The following is a 13,372-nucleotide window of genomic DNA, read 5'->3' as shown; positions in this document are numbered from 1 at the left end:
TCAGGGCGCCGCCACCAGCTCCACCCTTGAAATTCGCCGCTCTGCTCTTGGAGATGTCGTTTGGGGACTTGGAAAGAAATCAGGCTGTCTAGAGTAGTGGTTATCATATGTCATATCATATATCATCATACAGTATATATATATCATATCTTATGGGGCAGCGGTGGCCGAACGGTTTGCGGAGCGGTCTTGATATCGGAAGGTCGCTAGTTCGTATATCCCCGAAATGGCACGTTAAAATTACCACCGCTGAAGTGCCCTTGAGCAAGGCATTGAACCTCTACCATGAAATGTTCTATGAGCAGGGGGCCTGGCTGTAAACAAGTTATTGAGCTTAGTCCAGTTATACCCTGGGTAAACATTTTACCTTTCCTTTCATATCAAGGATTCCCAGATTGACATGTATAATTTGATTTAACCACGGATCCCCATATAAGAGAAAACATGTGTCAAGGTTTGAAAATATAGCCAATCGTGTGAGCTTGTAGATCGGCTATTTTCGAATGGCCAAAAAAATTATCTGGGCCTACTGTAGGCAAACTGTAAGTGTTGAAAGTTTAAAATGTTCAACTTTTTTGCTGGGAACCCCCTGGAACCCTCTTGAGGACCCTGGGGGTCCCCGGTCCCCACTTTGAGAACCAGTGGTCTGGATGTCTAGACATGAAATAAGTATTTGTTTCAAACCCATGCATGCATGGTCACCATGGTGATGTTGGGTCCCCAGCTTCTCTCTTAATTAAGTATTAATTTAATTAAGTATATTTATTGGTTTTAACAAATCTAAGGACAACAAACAGACATTACACAACAAGAACATAATAACAAACAACAAAAGAAAAACAGCTCAGGCACAACACTATTATAAATAAAAAAGATTGAATATACAAAGACATGGCAAGAACAATAAACCATAATGACAATAAGTGGCTTTTGAAGACTCCCATTCAGGAAATACATCCATACAGTATATAAATACATATAATAACCAAATCATTACAATAAGAGCAGACCCATGCATACGCAAAGTGGAGTATGCACCACCCCCCCCCCCCCCCCCCAGACAAGCCCCCACCCCAGAGCAGAGCATATAGGGAAGAATGCTGGCATATAAGAAATCTAAGGTTGGCACGGAAAACCTTCAAGTACTGTGACAGACAATGTTGGTCCAATAATTATGATCTAAATAAGGGTCCCAATTGTTTTTGAAAGTGTCCAATTTAGAATGCAACATGCATGTAATGTATTCACAAGGAATTACAGTCCATAATAATATTATGCCATGATTTATTTGACGGAGAAACCACTTTAATAAAGCAATGTATCGGACAGAGTAACTTCTTCTACTGTGGCATTTTCCAGGTTGTGACTGCGCAGAGCCAGTGTTATGCATTTTATTTCATGACAAAAACAGTGCATTTTAGAGAGAAGCTGGGGACCTAGCTGAGACACTTTGAGAATAGACTCTTACCAAGGTCTAGCAGGCTTTGTTTCGGTGAGTATAGTTACGTCGTTTTGTTTATTCTCTGGGAATTCTAAAGCCTCGCACGGCAGTGGGAAAATTGCCACAGAGCAGTGGATGGGTGCAGTCCGGCAGTGTGTCAGTGAGACTTGACCAGTTGGACCAGGGCTATAGAGCTGATCTAATGTAAAAAAAAGTAAATGAACTAAAACCCACTTGTAGTCCTTATGTTGAATATTCTTGAGTTACTTCACTGGTGCTTAACCCATTCTGACCTGAGATCAGATTCTAAAAATGTCTTCTACATCCTGACAGTTTTCTGAAAAAGCCATGTTTCTATGTCAGTCGTTCTTCGATTTTTCAAAAATAGCAGACCTACAAGCTCGTAGCGCGCGCTATGAGCTTGTAGATCTGCTATTTTTCAATAGCTAAAGCATAACATAATGCTAACACCAAAAGGGGTTCCCGCGCAAAATGTGGGTTAAATGCTTTTGAACATTTTCTTTCCTGTCATTCCCTTTCCAAATTGGCACCCTGGCGCCCCCTGGCGGTACCCATGGGGATACACAGCCTTTACTTTGAACACCATTGGTCTCTAAGACGAGATCAGAGTTCATGGAAGGTCGGTCTGTTTGCCACTGTGCCGAAGTACTTTAGCTCGAGCTGAGATAATAGGAAACCAAACAATTCATGCTGAATATTGTACTTTTTGAAACTAATTAAAAAGTTCCACAACCAGTGAAGCATTTATTGTCTTGGCAGGAGAATGTCTCCGTAATATTATTCATCACAAAAGCTTCTCTCGCTATAGTAGTCAGACGAGCCCCTTTGAAACTCCACATTCAAACGCCGCTTTGCAAAGCATAGCATTGTTTCGGCAATAAAGCTTGTCAATCTAAACATTCCAGACTCTCACGTTGCCTTGCACTAGTAAAGCAAATCAAACAATGAATTTAGATAATGACGGACATTCACTACACGGTGCACAATCACACTGAAGTTCATTACAGAGAGGTTTGCTTGGAAGACACACAATTCGAGTAAACACTGCATTCCACGTTTCCTTAGGCAAGCGTTATTTGTTCAAAATGGCCGGTCCTTTCATCAAGCACGGGCACTAAACAATGGTCAGGGGAATTGGCAGATTGCTCTCTCTTAGTTGCTGGTCGCTGGCCAGACAAGGCTGCAGTCCATCAATGTATAGATTAAAGACATTACCATCCCCCCCCCCTGGTCGATAGCAGGGTCTAATTCCCCCTGTGTTCCACACTTGACCTCCGGTCAATTCTTACTTCCCCCACAGTGTCACACATTATTTCAGCTACTTGAAAGAACGTACGTTTGTGTATATCGCGTATAGTTAAGTGCAAATCAAAATTGTAATCGTCAATTTTGCAATGCCATGCCAGTTCCATTTAATACAATGACACGTTTCATTCAAACACTGACCTAATGTCTCCCTTCTTGATTCAATTAATTGATTGTGTCTTGTAAGAAGGTAGATCTAAATCAGGGGTGCCCCAGAGGTGGTTCGTGATCATCCAGTTGATCACAAAGGCATGTGCAGGTAGATCACAGCATGGCATATTTAAATAGGCTATTTAAAAAATAACTCTGGGGATTCTGACACTTGAATTAAGGTGACTTGTCAGCTCAAACCCACAATACTTTGTTTTCAAGATTGTTGTGCACAAACGTCAGTAGCATTACAACGTTATGCATACAAAAACAACACCCTACCAATTCCATTCTCCCCTCCATTTCACCATTACAAGTGTGTTTTTCTTATGTCTTGCTGTACTGTATATGCAACGCCAGCGACGCTAAGATATACCCCCTCAGGTACATTGTTAAACAAATTTCAGCAACGGGATGATATTGTTTTGGTGGGTATAGATCTTGTTGAGCTGGTCATTTTGAAAGTGGCTCTCAATTCAACAAAGTGTGGGCATGCCCCCTGATCTAAATGATTACATGTAGGCTACATGATGTAGCATGTTTTCCAGATCAACTAGCATAGTGTCAGCAGAGCAAGTTAAAGGTATATTCAGTGATTTCACATAATTCAAATATCACTTTTAATAACAAACATTTTTTTTGTTTTGTTGTGATAATCCTCTCTACTATAGAGTGTGCTGACCATATAAGGAGTTCCTCCCTGTCCCCAGTTAACCCCTGCAGGGGGTCAAAAAACCTTAGGTTTCGTTTTTGGCTCTCTATCCTGATTGGATGAAAGGCTTTGCCACCTAGCCAAAAACGAAACCTAAGGTTTTTTGAGTGAAATCGCTGAATATACCTTTAAAGCCAGCTCATGTTGTCAATGTATATGCATTATGACAGCTCTCTGTATAGTGTCTTCCACACAACAACACAGCACCACGAAGAAAAGAGAAAAAAAACTACAGAAGGAGATAGTTTTAACTTTTAGAATGCTATATGTATGCTCATTATATGAATCCTGACAGCTCTTCCAATTTTTACAAAGAATACCAATGCATTACTGGGGACTTTATGCCTAACTATAACTATTGCACCTCATGATGCAAGATATCTGTTTCCAATGGATTTATAGTCACAACTCTAACTATCTTTTTTTTTTACGTCATACAGTAACATTGCTGAATTATATATCATTACAGGCATGTTCATTAGGCATGTAACGATACACTCAACTCACGATACGTATCACGATATGAGGTTCACGATACGATTTTTCACGATGTATTAATGAGCATCAATAACGACCATCACCTGGGCACAGACACATATACAGCTCCCCTCTCCAGGCCTCTACTGTCTCATTTCTCTCCAAAAGCATGTGAATATGATGGAATATGATTACAGCTGACATTTCTTATCACACACTATAGCCCCCCCCTAAAAAAAGAAAGAATGAAAAAGTTTTTTTTTTTTTTATCGATTTGTTTTTTAATAAATAAATCGATACATATCGTCGGATATAACATTGATATATCGCGATACGCGATATATCGTTACATGCCTAATGTTCATGCAGGCTTTTTGGTCATCAAGCAGATGGAGGCTCTGCTACATTTTCAACGTGTATAACAGTGTTGTTTCCAGTGGTTGAGAGGTCGACAGTGGATGCACATAACGGGACTCAGTGTTACTGCAAGCCTTTAGTTCAAGTCCATCCATCGAGTGCTGCACTTAATTCCACTTAAGTACATCACTTCGGTAAATGTACTACGTTACTTTCCACCACTTGTATCTCTAAAAGAGTAAATCGGTGTCGGTTGTATAGGGTGAGAGGTGGACGGTGGGTACGCGTGGGACTCGGTGTCAATGCAGCCTTTTGTTCTGGATAAGTACCAATTGATTTTTGCAATAGCACGAGCTCTGCACCACGCCTCTCTTTGGGCCTGGAAAATACAGATCAATTCATTACAGTTACTGTACATTTCTTGCTTTCTCTCAATCAAGCTCTATGCTGTAATCGATACTTGCGGCAGAGAAATTAAAAGGAGGTCCTCCTATTTATTCTGAAATCTCACAGTCTGAGAGAAAATCACGAAAGGGGTTTTCATCATCGCTCTCTGATGTTTCCAGTGCAAGTATTACAGTATTGTTGCTTTTTGGGCTGAAACCTCGTATCTCCATATTCCTACTAATGCCCCCATGTCATACTTTGTTGTTGTTGGCGTATAGGTCTGCTGTTTTTACAATTAAACAACAATTAAACAATTAAATAACCTTTTAACCCATTTAGGCCTGACGTCGAAATTTTAAAAAAGCCTTCTTCGATTTTTCAAAAATAGCTCGTAGCGCGCCACTTGGTGGCGTGCTATGAGCTTGTATAACATAGCCAAAGTATAACATAATGCTTTAGTTAAAACACCAAAAGGGGCTCCTGCCCAAAATGGGTTCATCTTCACCTATAATTCCAGCTTGGAAGCGGTTAAGTGTGTCTGTGCGTATTATAAATAACAAGTATTTAACAAGAGCTTGTGACTAAATAATCCACTGGAACACATGGTTCCTTAATTTATTCGCCATTTCCTGAAATGATAATAATGCTTTAGTGGTGTATGCTAGTATATCTGAAGTGGTTTCCTCTCAAAGGATGGTTTCATGTTTACAGGAATTAATTTACTAGAGTCTCTTAAAGGCCACAAACTGTAATAGATTCCAGGACATTGAGTCACGGTTATACCTGCGGTTCCTTAATCTCTCAGGTCAGAGTATGTAACTAATAATATGAATTTAATTATATCATACAGTACAAGGACAGTGAGTGAACATTATTATAGCAGCTCCAGTTAATATTTCTTCCCAAAACATTATCAATATTTCTTCCTGCTATACATACTCTACTTTGTCAGGATTTACATGACAGTGATACATAAAGACTTTACCAGACATAGACTACAGCAACATACAATACTTCACGATTATGTATTCAGAGTTTCAGACACAAGGTATTAATTAAAGTAAAATATGGGAACACGCTCTTAACTGCATAGAGAGGTTATCAGCCCCCTTTAGATGATCTAACATTACAGTGATTATTAGTCTGTGTTATTGTATTTCACAAGGTAATGTAATCGCTCTCCAGAGGCACAATCTGCACTGATCCACACACACACACACACACACACACACACACACACACACACACACACACACAAGGTCAGGGGTCAGCCGCGCTGCGAATGGGCCCTGAGATCCCCAATGAATTACCCACACACACACACACACACACACACACACACACACACACACACACACACTTTGCCCAATTAGGATGTCCTGACATTGTTTATAGTGTAAAAATCAGCCTACAGTATGTGAAAGAAAACTCAAAATAAACCACAACCCCATAATATTGTCTCTGTTGGGTGGAAAACTCATGGGTCCAAAATTGTTACTTTTCATGATTCAAATAAAAAATAAATGGCAAATGTAACAGATATACAAGCTTGCAATGCGTTTCGAGCTTGTGGATCTGCTACTTTTGATACTCTTGTGTGACGCTGTATAGTATGATCAAGGAGGACATACGGAAAAAGATGAGAGGTTTCTGCCCAAAAGCAATGTTTGCATTTCACACAGGCTAGAAATTAAACCAGTAAGATAATGTATGTAAATAAACATGACGATTCAGATCATGAGATCAATGATCAATGAGTGAAACCTCACTCTCTCCACCAAGAGCATATAGTACAGTTGTAACATCATGTATTGCATCTCTAATCTTGAATACCATGAATAGTTTTCATTTGGTTTTAGTCACATTTTACTCACCTGGAATGTTTTAGCGTTAGTCTAGTTTTAGTCGACTAAATGTCATGAGATTTTAGTCGACTAAAATGTATTTTGGCAGGCCTCGATGACGTATCAATGTAGTATTGATACAAACGATGATTTGCATAGCAAAACGATTCGATACCGATGATTTCCATTGCAAAACAATACGACACGATAGGCTACGATACATAGTCAATGTTGCCGTTTTCATTTCGATATACTTCGATTCTTGAAATTAAAATAGATTTTTCGATGCAGTTACTATATCGTTACGACCCATATGCATCAGTGTGACTCTATACATGGTGTTGACATTTGACAAAAGTCTGGTTATAAACAATAACCTTGACTTCTCTTACAATAATACTGTTATCTGCAGTGAGTCCTGAAGCGGAAATAGTCTTTCACAGAACGCTTAATGGCAAATCCAGCAGACCAGTCTGTCTAATGTTTGTTTGGCATCAGTTAATTATAATATGTCGTCTAGAAAACGTGTATCTCCATATTTCAGCCTTTTACGTCGTAGATCCATATTTCAACGGTGTTTTTTGTTTGTTTGTTCTGTAAATGAATGCCCTGTACTTCGGCGTATGACAGTGTAGAGCAACATAGCAAAAGATTGCTTTTCTCTTCATACATTTAGAATTTTGCCTAGAATCTCATGCCCAAAATAAGCCAGGTCGAAAGTAGATATAAGTCTTGTCTGTGGGCTTTATGGATATAATAATAACCAATGAAAAGTATTGCCAAGGGGCTTCTGACTAAATTGGACCCATTGGAACACAGGATATCTTTGTATTATTATTTTTTGTTTCTCTTTCATTTCTTGAAAAGTAACGTTTTGGACACGTTTTTGGACATACAAGGTTTCCACCCGCCACAGCGACGATATGTTTTCTTATCTGTGTTTGCAAAGTGCCAAACTGAATTCATCCCCGTTGGGCGCTTCTGTAAAGCCAGTATACTCTTTAAGAGTAATAAGAGTAAATAGTACACAACTGCTATCAGCATCACTGTAATATACCATTTAAGACTAACTAGTGTACATCTGCTGTAATAAACCTAATACTCTTCCATCATCAACCTAAAACTCTTTAAGACTTATGAGTATACATTCAACTGCTATCATCAATACTCATCAATACCAGTACTAATATTAACAAAGGAAGAAAGCCCTGCTGAGTTCTTGGATGGATGGATGGTTCTTATGGATGGATGGCTGTGAGAAGAGCTGTGGTTGAGACGAGGAATGATTGTTTTAATCAAGCGATTAATCCATCCTCCCACTCAGACCTCCGTCACCATTCTTTCAGTCCATCACTTACTCTAGTTCAAGTCCAATTCTTTATTCCGCACGCACGCAGACGCACGCGCGCCCACGCACACGCACACACAAACACCGTTTTCTTTTTTTAAAGACACTGCAACACGTCTCCCTTTCCTTTCCTCTCTCTTCAGTGCAGACCTCCAACTCACTCGCTGCCAAAACTGCAGGCAGTAAAAGTCTCCTATACAAGCCATGACAGTATAAGAATGCGGTAGAAAGGCATATCCGGCATTCAGAACAGTTTTACAAAGCCATGACCGTGATAATTCAGGAGAAAGGCATCATGGGCATTCAGAACACTGTAAGTAGGGTCTCTTAATCTGCCCACAACTGGCAATAAGGAGGAAAGCAGCCCGGTTCAACAGATAAGCTTTTCTTTCATCGCTCCACTCAGAGCGTTAAAAACAAAGAAACTCCAGCAAAGAAAAGAGTCAATAAAAATACACTAAAATAAAACACCCAAAAGGCACAACCTAGATTTGATATGACTAAACATAGCTTCAGATGAATGAAATCTACAGTAGTCGGTGGTGTATGCATGGCAAGCTACACGCCTTTTGTTTCACTTGAGTCACTGGCAGCTGAAGCAGACGTAAAAAAAAAAAAAACATCTCTTCTTATTTATGAGTTATTATGTGTGACTTACCTAGTGTTGAGGCTCACAGCCGGACAGAGGAGCAGCAAGCCAAGAGCTTGGATGAATTTCATAGCTGTGCTGTGGTCTCACTCTCCCGTTCGCTCTCCTATAATCAGTTGCTTGCTTCTCTCTCTCTCTAGTTGTTAGCAGCACACCCTCGCACGCGCCACAGACACACAAGCAGTGAGGCAGACAGATGCAACACAGTGGCTGGGACTGGGAGAGAGGAGGGAGGATCTGTGGCTTTAAATAACGCAGGCAGCCATGGCACACGGAGAGACTCGCTAATGGGAATGAACGGGAGGGGCTGAATCCTGCTAGACACAGTGAGAGAGAGAGAGAGAGAGAGAGAGAGAGGCAGTGATGTCAGAGCCTTGTTCGGTGCAGCCATTGGCGAGAGGTTCTCTCTCTCTCTCTCTCTCTCTCACTCTCTCTCTCTCTCTCTCTCTCTCTCTCTGCGTGCGTGTGATGATGCTCCTGTGAAATCACAGCTCTTACCTTTGATGTCAGAGACTCAGACAGCAGAACAATTAAACTGGCAGCCATGAGTGCAAGCAAACCATGGGGTCATTGAAGACCCCCTTTCAACCCTTATCTTTTCCCTTTTTTGAGGGACGTTATAGCCCTTCCTATGCACAGCTTTTTGTGTTTGTCCCTAGTCAAAATGCCCAAATAGGATTCCGATTCCTATCCTATTGGAAATCCAATTAAAAAATCCTATAAGATTTTGGAACAAATCCTATTGGATATTTTCTTATAGGATTATAATCCTATAAAAAAATCCAATAGGATAAGATTTGTTGGATCTTTAAATGTACAGTATCAGCATAAAGGTCCCAATGTTCATTCTGCACAGACTAGTTTTCAGCTAAAACAGATTGACAGTTTTTACCATGGTGCTTGGATTAACCTCAGCTGTCTATGTCTGACGAGGTTGCTTCCTTCCAGTCCAAGTTTCATTGGTTAACAGCGACACATAGAATTGAACCGATGCAGGTAATAACAACGTGAACAAATAAAAACTTACATAGCCAGACCCAATGCTTTCCCTGAGGAATGGGTAGTCCAGGTTTAGGGTTGACAGAAGTTCCACATACTGAAAACGAGTTGGGAGCCTAAAAAGGAAAATCAAACAGTAGTAGTGTTGATATTAGCCATAATAATTAGACACTGACAATTGACACATTTCCAGACAACGTCACATACAGTACAAGTTAAGAACCTGTATGTGCGCGCAGGTCGGGGTCAAAAGAAACCGATCGCTCATTAGATGCAATGTAAAAGTGGTCACAGCACTGACGTGTAAAAATGCATCCCATCAAACTTTCAGATGCTGTTTTTCCCACAGTGTGGAAGAAGATTTAGGGTGGATGTTTACTGCGATCCCTTGCTCTTGAAATATACCTTGTTTTATGTTGTTAAGTATACAGTAGAGTACATGAATGGACCGCTACAATGACTGGTCATTGATGATGATGTAACCTTTTCTCTCTCTCAAATGAAAATAATCTCTCCTCACTATTTGCAACATCCCGTGTGAGGTGGAATGGTCCATCTGACATGGATACTTCTATGGTGAATCTTTACATACCGATACAGTGCAGTGCCATGACAATTAATCAAGAGGAATAATGAGAGGAAGAAAAAGATAACTCAGAGAGATGACCAACATAAATGGTGAACTACAATGAAATCATCAGTATAGCTAAATTAATTACTATTCTGGTAATCTTTATGTAAACACATTACATCAATGCATCACTTTCATACCAATACAACAAGTTATACATAACATAAAATAATAAATAAATACATACTGGTGGATAAGTAGAGCAACTGACTTAACATTATATTACTCATGTTGGCTATTCAACATAATATCTGGTCTCAAGCCCAATTTTGCACCAGTGATTCCCATAGGAGATTTGTGGTATTCATTCAAAATTAATCAGGACATTTCACAAAGTTTCAAGGAAAATAGCTATAGCCAATCTACAAACTCACAGCCTATTGCAATGCAATTGGCTTGCAATGCAATGTTGTGAGCTTGAGGATTGGCCATTTTCGAATAGCCAAAGTAGCCTAACATATAGGTCTAACAGATTCTTTGCTATTTTACCTGTACCCCAGCCCAGGCCCCACTTTGAGAACCATTATGCCCTACTATAGTCTACTTGGCAGCTATAGAGCCCCATTGTGAACCCGGACATGTTGAGTACACCAAGGTTTTAGATTTAGGTTTAGGTTAGTGAAGAATATGGGATTGGGTCCCCAGCATGGAGAAACTGCCGGATGCTATAACTTGCATATGTTGAGCAATTTTCATAATTGGTATAATATATAGAAGGCAAAAATAAATGTCATCATGCTTTATGTAGCACTTGCCCAAATGTGCTGATGGCTATGGCCGTTTTTAGCCCAAGGTGTGTATTGTGTGCAAACATAATGCTTGGATTCACCATCATGAAAACCCTTAAAGCATGATGAAATTTAGATTTTGTTTTCCCTTATAGGTTGTTAATGGTATGGTCACATATTATGCCAATTGTGAAAATTGCTCAACATATGCAAGTTAGCATCTGTCAGTTTCTACATGCTGGGGACCCATACTCAACATTTCTAACAGCCTACAACTTTGGTGTACTCAATATGCCTGGGTTCACATTCTGGCAAGTGGAAGTGGACTAATATATCAAAATAGATTATCTACACCAACCGCCCTAAACAAGTCACTATGCGACCGTTGTGAGCTTGTCAATAGGGTATTTTCAATATTTGAACGTATAATTATGCCCTATATTGAAAATAGCCGAACTACAATTAAGGTCACATGTGTCGCGACGCCAGGGTTGACATGACAGTTGTAAATTAATAATGGGCATGCCCTGATATCGTTGGGCAACTGCACCCGAAGATAGTTAAAGCCTGTGTCTTTCCCAAATGGAAGGCTTATATTAAAAATACTCAATATCCATAAACAACCATTTCCACCGTCTTCAAAGCAACCACACCAAAACACGGTACAAAATAGCCCCTCCGCCGCGGTTCCATGTGTTATGGGACAAGTATAACTAAGTATGCAAACAAATAGCAAATTACCTAAATAAAGTTTCCCCTGTGACATTCCTTCTTTGCCATTTAATAAACAGTTAAACACTCACCTAAAAAAACGCTGAATAAACTGCTGAAAGTGGGAGTCCATCAGTCCAAGACGTGACGCAGTTTTATTATTTCCTCTTCTGGAAAGTGGAATGTTCAAAGCTCGCGCTAAGGACAGTCAGTGTACGCTTGTCAAAAACGAACAGATCTACAAGCTCACTCCGCGTTGCGACGCCACGAGTTGTTAGCTTGTAGATCTTAACATGAAACCGTGACGTAGTGTCAACCAATAACAAACAAAGAAGCCATTTACGTCTTGCTTGAATCACGACAGTTTTCTGAGAAATTCTAGAACGAGGTGTGTGTGCGCGTGTGCGTGTGCGCGCGCGCGTATCACCCCGTCTCCCATAAATTCCATAGTAACACCAGCGCCTGTGTGTGTGTGTGTGTGTGTGTGTGTGTGTGTGTGTGTGTGTGTGTGTGTGTGCGTGTGCGTGTGCGTGTGCGTGTGCGTGTGTGTGTGTGTGTGTGTGTGTGCATTTATCACTCCCCTTCCGTCCTTCCTCTTCGATGTCTCCCTTTTATTTGATACCTGTCCATTCAAACTATAGACGGCCTAAGACGGGCCTGCCCCAAAGTTATGAGTGCACCCGGCAGCCGGCGAAAACTGGAGTTCTCAACAGGCCTGGAAATGAAGTCCCGGCCCTAGCTGGGCCCTCAAACCCTGTACACTCAAGACACCGCCCCCGCTGCCACCCTCCAGATATCCATATTTGGAGCTGACCTGTTCTAACATTCCATATGTTGATTCTGACCTCATCAAACATGTACACTCAAGACACGCTCCATATATGACCAGTGCACAGAGGCGCAACACTGACCGAACGCTAGGGGGGGATATAGAGCGGCGCCGCCGAAAAATCCGTCCCCCCCGTCCCCCCCACCACCCTAGGGGAGGGGGGGATGGGGGGGTCTAACCACCAAAACGTGGGGTTATGGTTAGGGTCGGATTACAGAGAGGTTGTTCCAGTGACTCAATGCACATACAAAACTGCTTTGGCACAGTTATTATTATTATGAATTACCTGGCTGTGATTCCTCCTCCCAAAACGTAAAAGTTTAACCACATTATCAGCAACGCCTAAAACAGGTCAAAACTCACTGACCTCATGTAAGTTAGCATATTCTATATAAAATGTACAACACCTGGGCAGTTTTCAGGAGAGGAGAGGGTTCGCATGTTTTAAATATGTAGTTGCACCATACCTGGTGTTGACAGTTGTGCTTTCATTAGTGGCTAATATAATAATATAAATCCCAAAGTGGGGTCCGGCCGTCCGCGGGCTAATACGTGTCCATTTGGGGGTCCTTGACACGAAAAGGTTTGGGAACCACTGTACTAGAGTAGAGGATAAAGTATATTCATTCATCTCCTATCGATCTAGTCAATACGCGTTACCAAAAGTTGTGCGTGACACCAAAAGTGCTGACCTATTGAATACTGTTCCTGTATTATTAGAATCATTACGCAATCACCACAGAGTGCAAAGCACATTGGGTCACTGATGGCGGTGTAACAACT

At 40.8% G+C, this 13,372-nt stretch overlaps 1 protein-coding gene across 1 annotated transcript in view; it reads right to left on the bottom strand.

Moving 5' to 3' along the window:
- Positions 1-8,843, bottom strand: part of LOC308320840 (leucine zipper protein 2-like) — a gene marked incomplete at its 3' end in the record, with an annotated part of 206,596 nt that extends 197,753 nt beyond the window's left edge. Inside the window, exon 1 of the mRNA XM_080771530.1 lies at positions 8,701-8,843. Coding sequence (XP_080627656.1) covers positions 8,701-8,762 — 62 coding nt within the window. The 5' untranslated portion in view covers positions 8,763-8,843. The remainder of the gene's footprint in view (positions 1-8,700) is intronic.
- Positions 8,844-13,372: the final 4,529 nt, after the last annotated feature.

Source organism: Protomyctophum bolini (genome assembly GCF_963924005.1).
Source record: "Protomyctophum bolini genome assembly, chromosome: 1".
NCBI classification, from domain to species: Eukaryota; Metazoa; Chordata; class Actinopteri; order Myctophiformes; family Myctophidae; genus Protomyctophum; species Protomyctophum bolini.
Note: the sequence above shows the minus strand (reverse complement) of the source record. Positions and strands in the feature narration are given on the sequence as shown.